Source organism: Pyxicephalus adspersus, chromosome 12 (assembly GCF_032062135.1).
Source record: "Pyxicephalus adspersus chromosome 12, UCB_Pads_2.0, whole genome shotgun sequence".
NCBI classification, from domain to species: Eukaryota; Metazoa; Chordata; class Amphibia; order Anura; family Pyxicephalidae; genus Pyxicephalus; species Pyxicephalus adspersus.
Genome location: NC_092869.1, coordinates 11,992,984 through 12,013,347, shown reverse-complemented (window position 1 = coordinate 12,013,347; position 20,364 = coordinate 11,992,984). Strand labels below are relative to the sequence as shown.

Sequence of the window (20,364 nt, the reverse complement as noted above, 5' to 3'; positions counted from 1 at the left end):
CTCTAGATGGTTAAAGAAATGGACAGGAAGCAATGCTTTGTGGTCTTTAATGATGGAAGTTTTTAAATAATGTTAAGTGCCTCAGGCAGGCTTGGAGGAAGTAAATTGTTTGCACTCATTTATCCTCATACAAATTTCCTCTAGTTTAGGAGAAAGGGTGTGGACACAATGTTGATTTTATTTAACAGACGCGCACTCAAGGTTTTTTACATTTGGGAATGAAAAGAGAAGACATAATACAGAGAAAACATGTATGTTTCTTTGTAATTGCAGGAGGAACTTCAGAATAAGGAAAATAAAACCTTCAGTTTGTGTAGATTAAATCATAGCAAATAAAAGAGGAACAAAGATTTTGTGTGTTAGTTACTCATTTATCAGGAAAATTGATGACAAAATTAGGGTAAAAATCAGACTGCCTGTCTGCAAAGATTATGTATATTTGGAACCCCTTTGATTGGAAATCTGGACATGCAACTGGGACAGATTTGCATAGATCCACAACAAATTTACCGCTTTAGATGAGACAGATTTTTTTTTAAACCGACACGTAATCTATATTATTATCCTACTCTACAGTAATCAAAATGATCTAATCCAGAGTATTCAACCAATAGATATATGAAGTCCTAGATTTAGATCTAAATACTTGCATCTTTGAATGTTAAGGGGGTTGACTCCTCTTTTAAACGTAAACTGGTTCTGCAATAATGCAGGCGCTATCAAGCTGATATATTGTTCCTTCAGGAAACTTATTTGGATCAATCTAATAAATTTATTTTGCCAAGAGATATTATCCAACAGTATATGAAGCCCTAGCTAGCTGTAAAAAAAACCCTTGGAGTGGCTATACTAATTTGTTTGCCGGTTCCATTTGTTCTTACCAAATCTGGTATAGATTCTGGAAGGCGCGAAATCATACTTCATAGTCGTTTGCATTCTGTTTAAGTGATTCTTTGTAATGTTTATACCCCTAATTTGGCCCAATTCTTCCCTCGGCCCATTTTGAAGATCTTTGATGCAATGGACTTGATTTATTTAATGCTCTTCAAGACTGGAGAAGTTACACTTTGATCAGTGAACCTAGCTTATCCAAAAAAACAGGAATGGATCTGGTCCAGGATTGAAAACATTTGTTAACAAACAGGAAATAATTTTAAGAAATCAATTCCAGGTTCACTGATAAAAGTGTATCCTTTCCAGCCTTGGAGAGCTTTCATAAATCAGGCCCAATGTCTCACAAATATACTATTTTAGGAAGAGACTTCTAATTTGGCATTTTGACTAATTTGCCACATACACCGGTGGATCGTCTCTCCCTTAGAGCAGTTGTACACCCACCACTTACATCCCACATTTAGTCACGATTTCGCTGGTTACTGCATAGGTTTTCTCTGTATGATATTTGGCGTACTTATCACCCTCATCCTAGGGAATAATAATTTTTCTTCAAACCACATCAGACCAGAATAGATTATTTTTTGGTTAAGTTCCCAGCTCTTAGAGCTATATCAGGATCACACATAGACCCTATTACTTGATCTGATCAAGCCTCTGTCCTTTTTTAATTGAAAAAAGTTCCCCTGACAAGATGCCATTGGAAACTTAATGAATGCCATCTCAAATATTCTCCTACTCAAATGCCATTGCAGGTGGAGCTTGAACAGTATTCTGTGGAAAATATTAACTTGGTTTCCCAACAGTCATTAATACAAAAAGCTCATAAAGTGGTTCCTATTGATTGGGGGCATTGCATCAAATAATCCTCTTGCCTTCAAAGAGATAAAATAGATAAGAAAAATTAGCTCACTGCACAGTTGAAAGAATTTAAGCTGGCATTATCAAAGAAGCCTTCTGTCTCTACCCTTGGTAAGGTATTAGCAGTTCACAATCAACTGAAGACACTACACGCGGACAATATTGAAAAATCTTTACTCCATACCCATCAGAGATATTACGGCAATAAGAGCAATAAGGCGGATACATTATTAGTCCAGATGGTCCGGGACCAAGCTGCCGCAGATATGCTGGGGGCTGTACGTGATGCCCATAGCACGCTGAGAAATGACCCAGGGCATAATAATAGCCCAGATATTGAATGACTAATATACAGATCTATATTCAAAGGTCCATGAATCTCAGCGCGCTGTGGATGATCAGTTATTACCACAAACAATAAACGACGGCTATTAAATCTCTACCCTCAAATAAGGCCTCAGATGAACTGCATTATCTCTATTACAAAACCTTTTAAACTACTTTGGTCCCACACTTGACATCTCTTTTTATTAATTCCCTAAATGAGGCAGAAATCCTTTTACCCCATGTATGTTGAAAACCTTACAGGCTATCTGCATTGTATTACAGGCTGTATGCATTATAGACCATTTATTGCAGTGATAAGACCTTTGCTATGCTTAAATGGATGGCTTTGGATGAATATGGTTCACTATCGGGATACAGAATTAATTCAAGCAACATAAAAGTTTGGCTTGTTAACCTCCTTTCTGGCACTCTTCAAATATTAAAAGAGAACTTTCTGTAAAATTGGTGTGAGGGCTTCATAAAATATATAAAATATATTTACCAGCTTCCTATCATACATTATACCAAAATAACTACCCCAGGATGTTTAGAAAGTTATGCAACTTGATACATAAATGGAAATCTTTACGACTTTCGCTTTTAGGGAGTATAGCCCTTATTAAAATGTCCATTTTGACGAAAATGCTTTACCTCCTCGAAACGTTACTAGTAGCGGTTCCCCTTTCTACATTAAAGCATTTTCAGATGGATATCCTAAACTTTATATTGGCCTACAAAATACATAGGTTATCAAAAAAAAGTATTATGTTCACTTCACTCTACATAGTTAAAAATTATTAGTTGAACAATTATGGCTATCCCATGGTGAGTAAACATTTGCTGGTGATGTTGACATGTAATTGGTTCGCTATACCATATTTTATGGTTGTGTCAATGTATAACTCGGTTCTGGAGAGTAGTAGATTGACTTCTGTTCCAACTTATGTTGACCCGGATATGATGGGACCCCCTCACTTATCTTCTGGGGCTTCCCATTTAAGATTTTTCTAAGCTACAAACTAAAGTAGTAACATATATTTTGACAGCAGATCACCATCTAATTACACTGACGTGTAAATCAACTGCTTCTCCATCAGAATTAGATTTACATAAGCAGATACAAGATATTAGGCCAATGGATTTACTAACAGCTAATTAAAAATCGTTTGGAAAAACATCAAGAGATATGATCCATATAAGACCAATATTATCTCCAATGCCAGAGGTTTGGAATATCTAGGTTATTAGCTTCCAAGGAGAGCATTGTGGAATCCATGTTGTCACACTTACCTCTTCCCCTCTAAAGCGCAGGCATCACTATCCTGTGCATGCGGGTAGTTCTGAGGCTGGGCTTGCCTTTGTTTTCAAGCTCTATCAATTCTGTCCAATCCGCTGGCCAATCACAAAATAGCCTCTTAACCAGCCCTGACTATTTAGTTAGCTCACATATTGCACTCTGTGTTCGAGCAACGTGTCTCCATTGTGCCGAGCCCTTAGTTCTGTGAGCTGGTTCCTGTTCACCTGGTATTTAATTCAGTGTTATCTCTGTCCAGCTCCGGCTTTCCTCAACTATCCTTCTGCTTTTTGATTTGGTACCGTGTTTTGCCCACCATGGTGTGCCAAAGGAAGGCAACCTGGCAGTAATCAGCAGCGCAACATCCTCACCACTAGAAGTTCTGGAGAAGACCTGGTTACTGCTTAGAATCTGCGCCTTGGTCCTTCTCAGGGCTCACACCACCTTCATGCAAACCATAGCACCCCCTAGTGGTCCTGTCTCTCCGTGCGTGACACACGAGATACCCTCCTCCTCTTATCAGTAGTATTATTTCCTCTTTTTAATATGGTATATGTCCTTCCTATTCTTAATTCTTTCTGTGTAAATCTTTGTCTTTGGTATTTTAATTACCTATTGGTAAGCCACTTTCTCAAAGGTTAATAGTGGTGGACCATTGTGTTAATTGTTACAATGTTTATTATTGAAATTTGAAAAGTGTCTTTTTTTTTGTTGCATGTATGTTTTTCTTGTATGTATTGTATGTACTTTCCGCCCTTACTTAGTAGATTAGTGTTTTGTCTAGCCTTTAGAGGGGCCTTAGGCCCATTATGACACACCATCCTTTGGGCATTTTTGACTCAAGGAAGTCAGCTATATTTATCATTTGTTCTTTTATTGTACCAATATAGGATATAATGGATCCATTAGGATTGTTTAAGATTTCCCCAGCCCTTCTATTTCAGCATTTATGTTGTAATTGTTGAATACCTTGTAATAATTCTGTTCTTTTTTTTTGTATGTATTTCTCTTGTTTTGTTGTAATTATTTTGTAACGCTTTTTATTTTATTATTATTTTTGTATCTTTATCAAAATACAACAAATTTTACATTAAACAAAAAAAAATACCTGTGAATTGCATGAACATTAATTTACTCAATACTCCCCTCAAAAATACCCAGAGACCCAGATGTCTGAAATATGATTGTTCACTCTAACAATCATGCCATAAATATAACATAAGGCAAGCTTACATATTTATGTCCTCTCTCTTTATATATAGCCATATATAAAGGAAAAAAGATCGCTGGCGTGGATGCTGTTGGCAGGCTTTGCAAAAAAAATTTTTTGGGGTGTCTGATTAAACCTGGCTGGCTTCAGATTTACATTGACAGGACATGTCTCTACTGTTGGTTGGTACTAAAACAATAGATTGCTGTATAAAGAATTCATACTAGCAGGGTATGTTGATGTTCAGACTCCTTTGCATATAGACAGATTTGCCCATGCGGGCATATATAAATCGCATCTAATACTCTCTTGAATCCATGGGCTTTATTTAAAAAAGGGAATCTGACATTTCCTGGTGGGAATCAATTACTGCTATTAAAACACATGGACCTGAAATATTCCTACCAGGGAATGTTTGAGAATCTGTCAAATTCCCTGTTATAATAGAGCCCCATGAGTGACTTGAGAAATGTTCATAAACAAAACACACTAGCATTCCGAGATTACAGTTACCAATGGAAGTTCATCCATTTCTTTTATAGCCATTTTTCCTTACAAAAAAAAAAAGATTTTAATGTTCATATGTACCTTTGCATTTTGCCTGCTTCATTTCTCATTATTCAGAATAAATTGGAACTCCAAAAGGGGAGGATGAACCTCTAATAACAGCTACAGAAAAATGTGAACACTCCAGTTGCAGATATCTCCCCAAGACATTCTACAGAAGATATAAAAACTTGCTAGGAGGTATAAAGTTTTTCTAAAGCCAAGACTTTTTGTTCTAGGTTTGGTTGGAGTAAGTAAACCCATTTTTGCATGTTGGAAGATTTTATTTTTTTCTGTTTCATAGACACAGCAGGGATTGGGATGAGGTTCTATAATCTGAGTGTTATCACTAGTATGGTTGTCACCAGAACAGGTACCCCCAAATAAAAGATTTCCCCTTTTATCCCTTTTAGCTATTTTATCAGAACATAAAAACTTTAGATTTCCTGTAACTTTCTACCTTGGTGTCAGTAGCCACCAAGACAGAAAGTCTGTACCTCCCAAATGGGCAGCCAGCAAATATAACCTTACACTTTCTATCCAAAACTGAAAAAAAGAATGTGAAAAAAACATTTGAAAAACATTTAAGTTATCCTGTATAAGAGTTGTTATTTCTCAAACCCCACAGTGATACCGGTATACCATAAAAAACCATGAAGTCTTGTCTGTTTCTCAATAGGTAGCAGTGGTATGTCAAGATAAGCTGACGTTGTATTCCGGAAGCAAGTATTATAAAGAAAAAAAGGAAGTTCTTTGGTATAAGTTGCAGGGAGGTATCTGTGAGTATTTTGTTTGCTGGATTTGTCCAACCTTCAGAGAACCTGTAAGACTGGTGCATGCTAAAAGGAGTAAAACCAACAGACTGCTGATTTACAATGCAGATGATGAGATCCTGGCTTATTTGTTTGAGCTTTGCTGGGCTATAAAGACATGAGATTGGTATGGCTAGAAAAATACATGGTGCAAGACACATGATATGACAAGCCAGAGAGGACAGTGGAGATTGCTCATCACAGCACAGGATGTCTATGTTCAATCCTATTCTAAGTCCTCCAGATATCAAAGCTTACCTAACCAAGGGGGAACGCTTTATCAAATGGGATGATGTGAGTATTTCTGCTTTACTTACTACAAATGTCCTGGGACATCTAAGTTTTATTATAAACTATCTTTTTATGTGGAACGATAAACTGAAACAAGCATGATAACAGGAAGTAAGATGCCAAACAAATTCTACAAAATAATTATTAAATATTACTTTATACATATTTTTTATATTGAAAAGAATAGGGGAGAACTGCCAGTTAACATTATGCCATTTTACTTCCTATTCCTTATTGTCATTGGTGAAGGTAAAAATGTAGACACCTGTTCAAATCTTTCGAGTGAAAATGTTTTTCACTTTTGAGAGATTTCTTCAAATTCCCTGTTGAGACTTCGGGATGGGAAGTAAAGAGAAATCTCCCTTGTGGGGTACAGAAAGTAGCTTGATAGAGGTTGCAACCTTTCCTTGTTATATTCAAAACAGAAAAAGAAGTTTCCTATAAAAATATGTAGGATATGTTGATTTCTCAGAATGTTATGTTACAGTGACCATTGTAATGTGAACAACTAGAAACAAATAGGAACACTCTACCCCAAAACTGAAAAAAGTTTGGACATTAGATTTACTTTAAATGCTGCTAATACCCTTCCCCATATATACATATATTGCTTGTGAATCTATTACTTTACCCCACATAAGCAAACCACAGGTTCTCTTTAACTGTAATTTTGTGGGCCATTATATTTTTTTTAAGACATACTTTCCTTTATTTCCACTTGTTGTTTCTATACTATACTTCCTGTCCTTGGGTGACAACACTTACTGTATAAATGGAGAAACAAGACAATACTCTAACAACCTTCTCTCTTTCTTCATAAGATAGAAGGAAGGTATTCTGTAGTTGTCAGAGATAGCTGGGAACACTGTATTTAATAACAGTCAGCTGAGTCAGTGAGTACAGGAATTTAGCATGCTTTTGTATTTACTAAATAAATATAACAAATTCCAAAACGAATAAATGTTTGAAAATCCTGTTTATTCCAATGAGACAGTTTACACCTTGATGTGTGAGGGCAACATGTTTTTAGGCCTCTTGCTGTATTTTAAATTTTTTTACTACTTGAAAACACTTATAAATACATATAACCATCTATGAACACTTATAAACATTTCTTTTAAAATCAATAGGGGCATTTATGTTTATAGGTGTTTACAAACTATAAATTGCCAAAAATGAGGTCAAAGGTGGTAAGGGCATTTTTAGGCGTTGGAAAAAAACTTCAGCGCAAACTAAAATTGTTTTATTTATCAAACCAACAGGGACCCAGTAAGAGAGGTTTGTGGGCAGAGATTACACTTTACCAGGAATGATAATCTTAAACCTGGGATATGTTTTTAGCATTGTATTATTAACTATTATTGCTAATTAGCATTAGCATTGTTCTGCTCTACCTTCCTCTACTATGGTAGTATGGCCATGTCAGTGTCTGCTTTTATCTGTTTTTTGTTCATTTTTTATTATTTGTAAATTCCGTAGTGTTTTTTTTTTGTATGATTTGTATCACATCAGCTTGTTATGTTACCAGCATTTCCAGTATGATTAGAAAGGGAAAGAATGGGAAATAGATTATTCTTTATTTTCTGTTGAAACAATTTACTATAAACCTGAGAATGACTTTATAACCCATTGTATTCTTTTCATTTGGTTTGGTATCATTATCTGGCAAAAGAGAAAGTATGTCTGTGCCGTCCTTGGTAGGAACTGTTGTTTGTGACATCATCATTGTTAAGTTACAGGATTTCCTCCTTATATGAGGAAGAAGAGTTGGCAGGGTGATTCAAATACTACAAGCTGCTATTGGTGTAATTGATTCTGTAAATAAGGAAGAATTTTAGTTAACAATTTCTCTAAATTGTGAAAAAGACCTCCACCCAACGTCTTTGCATTGTATATTTTATGTCTACATTTTGCATAAAGACCCAGCATGTTCTGTTCCTAATGCAATATCCTGTACTGAGTGTTGGCAAAGCTCTTCTGCCCTCAAACATTACCGGTCCTACTCCCCAATGTTTTATTGCAAAACCCTGTATGTACCGACAAACATAATGCCTTACTGCATACCCTTCTTCCATCCCCCCTCTTGGAAATTGCTTCTAGATATCCGTAGGGCAAAGTTCAGCCAGAAACCATGTTGCTGGTTGTAACTTGCCAACAATATCATCATCAAATAGAACAATCACTTCTCTATGTGGCTTTGCTACCTTGATGACCAATATATTGCAGAATCTGGGAATAGGGAACTGTCTTAGAAAAAACCACACTGGCTGACCATAGAAGCAGGTGAATGGTTTCAGTTCTCTTTGGAAAAACCTATCGTTGGAATGTTGCCATCAGTGAGAGGCTTCCTATTGTGACACTGACCCTAGTGCTGTTCAGTGCGAATGGTTGAAAGGTGTTTGATAGCTGTATGTTGCCAAGCCCTAAATTACTTAATGAGAAAGGAGAAAGAGAAATTATGGACATTTTTATTTGACACATATATTTACCTTTTTGACCTAAAAGCCATTAAGTAAGTTTGTGTTCTATTTTGTTTTCTGTTTTCTCTTTAGCTTATACCTACTCTAGCCTCTTTATCCCCTGAGGAAGCCACTTTTGAGGCGAAACGCGTCGGGTATAATTGAGACAATATAACTCTTTGAGTACAATTCTTTACTTGTTTTTGTTTTTATCACCTGTATGGTTTTATCTCTCTTGTTCATGTAATTCATATGTGTATAATATGTATTTCATGATATAGGAATCACATATTTAACAAAATTCCTATAAGGAATCTTTGCTGTCACTAATGTTTGAATCAAAAACACATAAATAAATACACAAAATTTACACAAAATCTAGTGCCAACAAAAGCCTGTCTTTCTCCTTTCTTTTTTCATTTTCTCATAAATTTTTTTTGTAAACATTTTTAGAAGCCTCAATGTCTGTTCCAGATCTCTTCAGTACACTTAGCACCCATCAGCAGCAGTCCACTTCAACCCAAACAGTGACTGACCGTACTCCTAAGTCGACAAGTTTTACTCACTCACATGCCTGAAACTGTGCAGTCTGTCATTGGCCGGTGCTGGCCACAGACACTACCCATGACCCACCAGTACCTACTGCCAAATGCCACCCATGAATACTTAGGCCTGCATGTTTACTCCACCATAGACACTAAACCATTGTACTACAACCACAAAAAGAAAATACATTTTGGGCTTATTGGGCTCAAAAATTTATATCCATACAATTTAACAAACTATTTTGAACTTTTTTAAAAAACTTTTTAAATGTTTAATAATTTATTACATTGACTTTGTTTAGTGTTTGTGCTTTTTTCATGTCATGGAGGGAAAGACCGAATTGAGCTCTCCCATACACGTCTGTGTTAACTGACCCTTTGTTGACTGCATTAAAGAAGCATTGTGTTCTTCTGTACCCCTATGTAGTGCTGCTATGGAGCATTCTACAGCAAGCACAGAAGCCCAGGATTCAAACACCAGCAGTTGCACCATCAAACACTGGAGGACTGAATACATAATACATATTTCTACAGAATTACCTAAGTTAGACCAGCTGAACTCTCCTATGAACTGTACATGTAGCGTAGTATACATAAATCAAAATTGTGAAGTGTGGTTATAAGGCAGTTCCAAACATACATGAAATTTATTCACATTTATGTAAAAAATAGTCCTCGGCTGATACTTTGCTAAGCCCCTGTCTTCATCCACGTGGTTTAATTCAGAACTTAACAAAAAAAGCAAAAAGTTACTAAAGTAGAGGTTTTTGGCAGAGGAGAGATGCAAAGTCTCTTTTGCCAAAATTCATTTTTCCATGCTTCTGGTAGCCTTTTGTTTTTTTCCTACACCGCACAATGCATCTCCCATGTAGCAAGTTCTCACTGCTGACAAGAATAGGCTTACCGTAGATGTCAGAGACAATGTTACTTCTGCTCAAGTTACATCATTAGTGGCCACCAACGGCCAGTGAGGATCATGGTGGACCCAGGAAAGCCACCAGCAGCAGGGAGGAAGCTTCGAAGGTTCCTGGGCCTGTCATTGTTGCAAAGAAAAATGTAATTGTGCAATAATTGGCAGGTATGCTGGTATTTCATGCATATTTCATGATTATGGTAAAAGCTCATCCACATCAATAGACATTTGGTTCTGCTTTAGTCCAATTAATGGATTGTAGGAGTGTAGTATTTCTTGATTAGCAATGTGTTAAACAAAATTTGCATTGCATCCCAATTTGTGCAGTATGCAGTTCAGTTAGGCAGTTAGCTCGTTGGACTCAGCTGGCTACTCAGATTTTTATTGCATTAATTATTGTATTGTTAGTGCTAGCAACTCATGACTAAAATTAGCAAATTATTGAAAAAGAGATGAAAAAAAGGCACCCTATAGAGTAATCTGAAGGGGGTAGCATGCAGTGGATTATGAATCTGCTACATAAATTTGCTCTAGTCTAATGAGGTGAGCACCAGCAATGTGGTCAGGCTGTATGTAGAAAGATATTAAAATTGCACATGTAACTCTAATATAGTATCTTGCCTGGAGCAAATGGCCTGTTGTAATGCACTACAGAGTACATGGTACATCAGCCTTTCCCAACAATTTTAACATGGAGGAACCCCTTGAAATAACTTTCAAGTCTTAGGGAACCCCTGCAATATTTACTATATCCACAGTTTACAGTACATTAGCGTGGTGATCATTTTGGTCAGCAAAAAACCAAAAAGATCATTGGTGTCAGTTAAACTGACCCCAGAGAAACAAATTGCTCATTGCTTAAGGAGCCCCTATCAACTTCTGCTGGAACCCTAGGGTTCCATGGTATTTTTGAGCTGGATATTTATATGAAATATAATACCCAGTAATGGAAATGTAATTTATTATAAAAAAAATCAACTTTTATATAATTTATGTGAATTTATAATTTAGGTAAAATACAAATGTAAAATACAAAAAACACCCTGAATACATTGTTACAGTCTTACAGTCCACTGTAAAGTAGCATTCAAATGATTACTGTGTAAAAGCATATTATGCAATGATACCATTGTACAACTATATTATGACACAAAAAAATAATATAGCGTATAATTTAAAGCTGCAGAATGACTAGGATAGGGCCGAATTCCCACATTCAATGTCCTCCCCCTTCCCCCCCCCATTATACAAATATAACACCGACACACCACCTTGGTAAATGGCCCTCAGGTCGTTTATTAACAACAACTTATTAAATGTTAAACTGTTTATTAAATAACTGGAAAATAAATTAACATCTTTACCTAAAACTTTAAAAAGCACCCCTGGTTACTGGTCCTCGAAGGCCCACTCCCTTAACCCCCGTACTGTATGGGTCTGCACCGCCGTGATATATATGCTCCCAGCCACAATCTCAAGCTCAAAAACGATACCAGCAGCACTCGCAGCCCTACAAACCAAACAATTTAAACAACTCCCAACACCAACCTTACAGAGAGTCCTGTACCATACATAAGACTCTCACCCCCACTGAACTAATAAAAAAACAACACATTCCCTCGAGGACCTCACCGCCAACCACACCTGGCCACACACTTCCCCTAACAAACCAATAACTTTCTTGCACTCTCTCTGTCCCGCTACTCTTCGGTCTCTCCCCCTTTTCATTCCTCTTTTCCCTCCCCCCCAATATGTCACCCCTTGCACGCTACTAACAACCTCCCCTCCATACATTCTAGCACTTCCACTGCCTGCTCCCAATCCCCTCGCAGTCATGCAGGCCTTCCACTATTCCTCACTCCGTTTCCCGCTCCAGGCCTCTCTGGTACATAACTCAGCAAAATCAAATAGTAAATCACATTTTGTTATAATAAATTATTTTTGCAATAAATACGTTCTTCAAGAAAAGATTACACTAGGATCCAATCAAAATTTAAATGTATTACCATATATTTTGTTATTTGTTATGTTGCATTATATACTTATAGATTATATTATATGTATTTTGCACACGAGCATCTGTTAACACAGCTGAATTCTTGCACCCATTTTCATGTGTAGTTTTGTTTTACAATTATTTGGTTGTTGGGTGAGCAGGCTATGGTGGTAAAACATTTAGTGGTAGTAGAACAGCAGAAATGATATCATCCAGTAAGAGATTATCAACAGCATAATATAGAATGATAATCTGGTACATTAAACCAAATCACAACAGCACATTCAGCCTGATTTATTAAAGCTTTCCAAGAGTGATCCAGCAAACCTGTAGGCCCAGTCACATTATATTTAAAATAGCAGGGGAGGACTGAATTTCCTATTTTTCTTAGAAGTTGGAGCCAGTAATAATATTTTTAAGAAATACAAATCAGTTTGCATTTCACTTTAAATTATATTCAGAAAGCAAGTGGACCCATTTCAATGTGCTTCTGCCATGGTTGAACTGCATTTTACTGGGTATCCCACTGGGAAGATATCAATTCTGAAATACACAATTTGGAGGCAATCAGGGAAGTAATGCAGATCTTTACTAACTTCAAACCACATATATGGACTAAAACTGTCTGCCAGAAGGAGAGCCTAAAAATATATTGGCAAGTTGCATAAAAATGCTGTTTTGTGTTATCTAGGCTCAAGCTCATAAACATACATGCACCATAGAAAAAGACACAGCAGACCATTTGGCATTTTGACCAAACACAAGAGTATCCAGACCTATACTTAAGACGACCCCTGAAACCACTAAAACTGACGGAATTTGCCATCATAGATGCTATCACCTGCCTACCGACTAAGACATACTCAGTACTTATTAACTAAACACCAGTGGAGTAGTAGAATAGAAAGTTCCCAGGAACAAGACGTAATTGTAAGACCATTGCAACCTCTTTCCTAAATGTATTCACCAATCAACCCTCATACCAACCATGCCTACTAGATCTGTAACACTTTTCTTTCCATATTACCCACAACCCATTCTTATAGACTTTTAAGCTTAAGCGTTTCCAGGCCTGTAAATTGTCACAATCTTCTGGGAGATCAAAGGAGAACAAGGGGTACAGAAATACAAATTAGGTGATAAAGGCTATGCTCAGTAAAAATATAATGTCTTACTAAACAGAGATCTAAGCCACTGATAGTTATGCACTTCTCAATTTTGAGATGTTGCAATTGCTCCTGTCTCCTCCTGCCTCAACGTTACTGTGACCTGACATGGCCCGACTGAGATGGCTTTTTGTGGGGAAAAAAACATAAAAAATAAAAAATGCAACTGGGTAGGTTCTTTATTGCAGCAAAGGCAGGCAATGCCCCTTCTGCAATAAAATAGACATACCTGCCTGATTGCATTTTTTTATTTACACTCCGCCATCTTTATCTTTTCCTCTTCCAGGTGTCTGATCTTTGGCCATCTTGATGGGGCAGGTTGGGATGACGCATGCTTGCAGGAGTTAATTCAGTCTTGGTAGCCCCAGGTGATGCTGGGATACCTGGCATATCCCAGCATCATGCACTAGGAGCAGCCCAATAAAGGCTGCTGAAGACTGTGAAAAAACAAAAAGGGAAAAAGATAAAAATGTTGTCAGCTGACTGAGAAGTGGAAATAAGGGGGTGTTTCACAATCTGTGTGAACCATAATGTGCGAATATGCTGAGCATTCTTTCACATTGGCACAAAAGCTTTTTGGGGCTAGAAAATGTGGGTGTGAGTGAATTCCCCTTTCAGGAAATAATTTACAATAAGATATGATTGAAAACATACCAAAAATAAATGTGATGCCTACATACACTTTAATATCAGCTTTATAGAAAAAAAGGCAGACAGATTCTACATGCATCTGTGGAGGAACTGAATCTTCGTGTTAGATCAGGGGTTGGCAGACTCCGGCCTTTAGGCTAGATACGGCCTAGCTGGTGGTTTGTTCCGGCCTAGCACCCTCCTAGCCGATCCGGCCTAATGCCGGCCGGCAACCTGCAGCTCCGGTGCTACGGGTTGCTGGCGGATGGGCCATGGGGGCGTTAGAAACTACCGGAGCCAGAGCCGCTGGAGCTATTTACCGCGGCCAGCATTGATACTTCTGCCAGCACGGTAAATAGGGAAAGCTCCCTGAAGGTAAATCCCTTCTCCTCCGCAATGCATATAGGGATACGGAGGCGAGGGAATTCACTTCAGGGGGCATTCTCTGCTGGTGGGCGGAGCCATTAGGACGGGTCTGGCCTAGTGTGCTCCCGTCCACCCCATAAATGGCCTAGTGGCCATAAAACTTTGCCTACCCCTGTGTTAGATGATCCAATGCTATAGAAATTACATACCTCCATATCTTCCTCTATGAGCTAGCAATGCTCTACAATGAATGCTTAGCCTGTGGCTTTGCAGCACTGGCAATACGGTAGTTTTATTCAATGGGGTAGCCTAAATACACTACAGCCAAGCCAGGAAGGAAGCAGGAACGATATGTTCACTAAATATATGTCATGCTATTGGTGCTCACCCTTAAAAACATAATACCTTCTGTCAAAGACCCTTTTCACAGTGTGCAGAGTTCTTTGTTGTGTAGCCAACTGCTGCTATGCACCCAGGAGCAGCAAATGGCACCGCTGGTCATCACATGCATGAATTTTGCAGTTCTTTCTTTATAGGAAAAACAACTGCACTATCTAAAAGTGACAAGTTCCTTCCAGAAACCATTCCACAACTCATCACAACTGCATGCAAATGTGCACAAAATGGTTCATTTGGTTGAATGGGAGTGGTTAGGAGCTTGATTGAGCCTGCGGTACAACACTGCAGTCAACAAAAGTCTAAAATGGGCCATACCATAGGGCCCATACCCATACCAAAAAAAAAAATTTGTGATCCTATACAAAAACACAAAGATGTGTAATATTTAAAGTACCGTAACCCATACAAACTAACCAGTAATTATTCTATAACTGATTTTATTATGGTAAAAGGCAACATTCCCGGCTACATTGGGTTATATTGCCTGTGTATTGCAGTTGTTCTTTTGAACGTTTTTGTGTTTTGGAATAGAAATAGCATTGCTGTACATATTTACAGATTAAGATCTCTTGGCTTGCAATTTGGTATTTCTCCTTTCCCTAGTGTTTGTGATCAGCACACAGCCATTGTTTTCTGTGTAGGCTTTATACAAGAAAATGTGCTTTATTCACAGTTTTTTAACTATGTGTGGAACAATAAGTAGCTACTGTTTATCTTGTTCCTTTCATTTGTGTCTGGGACACTTTGAGAATCTACAAACTGCTTTTATTATTGTGAAATTAGATCTCTTACCAGTTCCCCAAAAAACACCCATTCTCACAGATTAGCCTTTTCTTAACTAAATTATATAAATCTAATGATGAAACTGCCTAAAAGAGGCACTGGAGAACATTTTAAAATAAAAGAAACTAGACAACAAAGAAGTGAAGATCAGGTATATATATATATATATTGCATGATGATTAGTGTCTTATTATAATTACCCTAAAGTAGTGGTTTAAAACTATATGTAATTAAATGCATTAACCTATTCTATATTTTAAATATGCTCATTCACTTTATTTGTGGTCACAACACTTTTTGAAAAGTAGTAGTCACAACACAAATGGTGATCAGGGTGATCGAAACAAGCACCACCGACCTCTATCGTGGCTTAGAGTTTTTGCCCTTATTAAATGGTGAACAATATCTGGAGGTACAAGTTGTCATGGTGACACCACTGCAGCACTATTATTAAAAGTGCAATAGTGAATGTTAATATATTCATAAACTGGGGTTCATTAACTGGTGATTATGTCAGATCAGTACCATTTTATGGATGGGATGATGTCAATAACTCCCTTTTTTTTCTGAAACAAATTACTTTGCAGAGCATGAAGGTTATTTGCTTTATGAAAGTTCCCCATGTGGCTAACAATTCATCAATTGGCTCATCAACATGAGTTTAAAGACTTGCAATATAATTCTCTTACTTTCTACCCTAGGAAAGTATATGTGTTTGATAAGGGCAAATTACCTGTTAATAGTGCCAAAAATCGTGAGCTGATAACTTATTGTGCAGCACTGTTTCCAGCTTTTTGTGTGAACTACAGAATCTACCCATCTTATGTAAAGGAAAGTATGTGTTCTGTCCTAAAATACCTATTGAACTAGTATATTACTTACTTGCTGTTTCATTGGGTGAAAATATATTAAAAAAGCCTAAAAAAGAAAACAAATGCAGACAATATTTCTAAGTTCTACTTGTAAATTGTGTTGTATTATGTTTTTGTTCTGTTGTTTTTGAGTGTAAATATATTAAAGCATTATTTCCATTTAAAGGGATTTCCCAAAAGATAGAACATGTGATTCTGTGAAGAGATATGGAATATGTTAGCTATCATTGAGGTCCAGAGCTGACAATATAGAATGGTAATTGTGACCTCTTAGTGTATAGCAAGGACATGCCATTGAGTTTGACGCCTGTGTCGCAACACCCAAATTTAATAATAAAATAACTAACATGTAAACATTTTTTTTACTTATACTGCCTTGGGAAAACTACAGCTACCATAGGTGGGCAGATATGCTTCATAGAAATTGTCATCTGAACAAGACAATCAATTGTATAAGATTGGCATTGCAATTGAGAACATTTTTTTTAATGAGTTACAAGATATCCTTTTGCAATATTGAGTGAATATGGCAACATTTACCACCGAACGGGGGGTTTAATTTCTTTTGAGCAAGTACAAATTCACCTTGAAAAAGCTAGTTTCGTGTAATGGGGTTTTCCTTTAAAGCAGACTCTCGATGGTATTCATTTTTTACAGCTGCCTTTCCCATCAAGACAAATAGATGAAATGATTTTTTGTTGTTTTTTTTAAATTCCTTCCCTCCCTCCCCAGACACTGGCCCCACTGTGCCTCATGGCTGAAGTCCAAAATTCCACTTTTGTGCATCCTTGCAGGGTATCCTTGTACTGGTGCAGTCAACTGTGCAACCCAAATGGAAGGACTGAAAATAGCATTTTTATAAAGGGTTGGGGGAGCAAAGGGGACTGACAAATGAGTTGTCCTTTCTTTGCCATGGAAGGTTCGCTTTACCTTAATCAATGTGTGTCTGTACAAATCACAGAAGCAGTCTGTGCAGTATTTGTGTATAATTTGTTATGCAAAAAGATACAAATGTACAAGCAAACACACATCTGGTTGTATATATGTTTTTAGAATATTGAAAGCCACATCCCGAAAAACAAACCCCTCAGGCTTCTGTATTCAAAAAAGTCTGAAATTTCAAGGTTTGTTTTGTTTAGTATAGTGGAAGATGCGTCTCTGCTGGCCAACAGAATACAGAAGACAGATAAAAGGAACATAATAGTAATAGTAATGATGCTTTGACTCAGCTCACTTTACTAGGTGCTTTATGATAAGCATTTGTTGTTGTATTGAATAGGAAATTACTTTTATGTATGCTCATTCCACTCAGCATTTAACATAACTGTATGGTTTCAAAACTCAATAGAAAGTGCAACTAATGGTAATAATAGTAATATTATGTATTTTTGTACATAGATTGAGACAATACCAATCCTGTATTTAAATAATTGCCCCCTATTATTCCACCAAAAAGAAAAGAATTGCCCTTTTATTGTTATATATCATCAAGTCAGGTTGAAAAAAGACAAAAGCCCATTATGCTCAACCATGAGGGAAATAAACATATCCTAGATATAAAACCCAATGGACTTATTTGATCCAGAGGAAGGCAAAAAAACCCATATTATTATAGGCATACCCTATACCCCATTTTTACTTCAAAGCCTTAATACCCAGTTATATTCTGTGCTTCTAGAAAAACATGCAGCTTCTTAAAGTAATCTATAGTAGTTGCTAAAACTACTTCCTGAGGGAGCCCATTCCACATTTTCACAGACCTTACAGTGTAGAATCCCTTCCTTACCTGGAGCCTAAACTTCTTTTCCTCCATACGCAAAGAGTGCCCTCTTGTTCTTTGTAATGATTTCAAAGTAAATAATGGGGAAGAGAGTTCTCTATATGGTTTATATATTTATACAGGGTGATCACATCCCCCCTTAAACGTCTCTTCTCAAGGGAGAATAGATTCAGTTCAGCTAATCTCCCCCCATAGCTGAGCTCCTCCATTCCTTTTATTATTTTAGTTGCCTTTCTCTGCATTCTCTCCAATTCCACAATGTCCTTTTTGTGAACTGGTGCCCAAAACTGGACTGCATATTGCAGATGTGGTCAGACCAATGCTTTGTACATGGGCAGGATTATGTCTCCATCTCTGCAGTCTATTCCTCTTTTAACACAAGAAAGTACTTTGCTAGCTTTAGATATTGCAGCTTGACGTTTCATGCTATTAATAATTGAAAGTAATCTGTCACATATTTTGCAAATGTTTCTCCCAGGAGGTTTCTGCCATAATGTACAAATATGCTCAAAATATTTGCACAATATATGTGATGTAGGTGCCAAATGGCACTCCAATATTGTTACAATGTCCACATCTCTGTTTTGAGACTTACACCATCTTTCTGTCCTAAAAAAGCTACTCATCAGCATTAGACATTTCTTTTTAAAATTAATGTGGACCTATAGCCAAAACTTTCTTTTTAGTTTTGGATAGAATGCAAGGCTCTTTCTAATAGGGACATTGGGAGCATTAAGGAAACTTAGTATTTTGTTATGCTCTGCTGCTAGCAAGCGTGGGTTCTATGGAGCAATTTCAAATGCTATGTCTCCTTTTACAAAGCACATAATTCGTTTTAGAGTGTTTAAAAACATTATTGTATTGCTTCTTTTTTTTTAAAAAAAATTTCTGTCATGTGACTGTCAAAACAACTCAATAATAATTAAACATATATAAGAATTTGGTGCATTTTTCATGCATCAAGGGTACATCATTTGGAATTGTGGGAATGAGGCTCTTTCCCCCAACTTTGGGCCATCTTTTTGTTGGCAAAAGGCAGGGATCAGGTTTAGCCGGGGGGGGGGGGGGGGATCTGCATGCTTGGTGTCCCCCTATTTTTTTTGCCGAGCCAGGTTCCAGGGGGCCTGGTATGACTAGGTAGGGACATGCTTGCTCATCCTCTTTCTCTGCCCACCTAGTTTCAATGCCTGGAAAAAGGCCTTGTTTCAAATATAGATAGGCCCCGATTATGTTTTTTTTTTTAGTTGTTTAACAGTTATAAAACCATGGGAGTGCAGGACCTGTCTTTTGCGCTTGAAAAGAGAGTACTATACTTGTCATAAAAAGTATAGTTCAGACTTTAAAATGTTTGGCACTCAAAATGTCACAAGAATTCCTGATAAAGTGGCAAAAATCTTTCTTTTCTAAGCTCAGGTCTACTTTAGGCTAAGGATCCAAATGTCTTTTGGTATTGGACATTTTATGTAATTATGTCCAAAGATTTAGGTTTAAGACAAACATGGTTACAAGTTTATAGAGACTCATAAGGCAGTGGTGTAATTGATTACAAAGTAGTTTGGTAGCAGCATTTGTTCTGTAGCCACTGTTATTATTTTCATGGAAAACCTTGAAAGCCGAACTAGGGCAATCTATAAATTATACCACTATAAATACACTTATAATATGTGATATTTATGTTGTAATTAATGATCCCCACATGAAACATTTATATATCTTTATCTATGTATATAGTAAATATAATATATATCCTATAATAATTATAATGTGAATGTGCTTTATGTGCTACAACAGCATCGCAGGTCTTGTGTAAGAATGTCAAAAAATTACAGATATCAATGGCAATTTTTTGATCAGTTTTTACAGCGGACAGAAAGAAATAATAATATGTGAGTTTCAATGGCTTACTTAATAAATCAGTCCTTTCTGTAATAATAAAAAAAAGTAAGTGTAAAATAAAGTTTGTGATTTGTAATCTACTAACATAGACACATAGGTTCATGATGGTACTAAGCGCTCAATAGACATACAGTGTATGGTAACACTTTATGAATAGTGAATACATATGTCCTTTCTAAGTCTCTGAACTTTCTGGCTCTCACTGAAACTTGGCTTTCCTCTTCTGACTCTGCCTCTGCTGCTGCTCTCTCCTATGGAGGCCTGCACTTTACACATATCCCCAGACCTGGCAACAAAGTAGGGGGTGGTGTGGGTCTCCTTCTC

General features: G+C 37.0%; 1 protein-coding gene across 3 annotated transcripts in view; it reads left to right on the top strand.

Moving 5' to 3' along the window:
* Positions 1-5,886: 5,886 nt before the first annotated feature.
* PLCB2 (phospholipase C beta 2) overlaps positions 5,887-20,364 on the top strand; it is a 96,222-nt gene continuing 81,744 nt past the window's right edge. Inside the window, exon 1 of one of the 3 annotated variants that reach the window (XR_011923109.1) lies at positions 5,887-6,238. Coding sequence is in view for 2 of the 3 variants with exons in the window: in XM_072428872.1 (XP_072284973.1) it covers positions 6,155-6,238 (84 nt within the window). In the remaining variant the exon portion in view is untranslated. The remainder of the gene's footprint in view (positions 6,239-20,364) is intronic. The other 2 variants (XM_072428872.1, XM_072428871.1) reach the window with 2 other exon arrangements.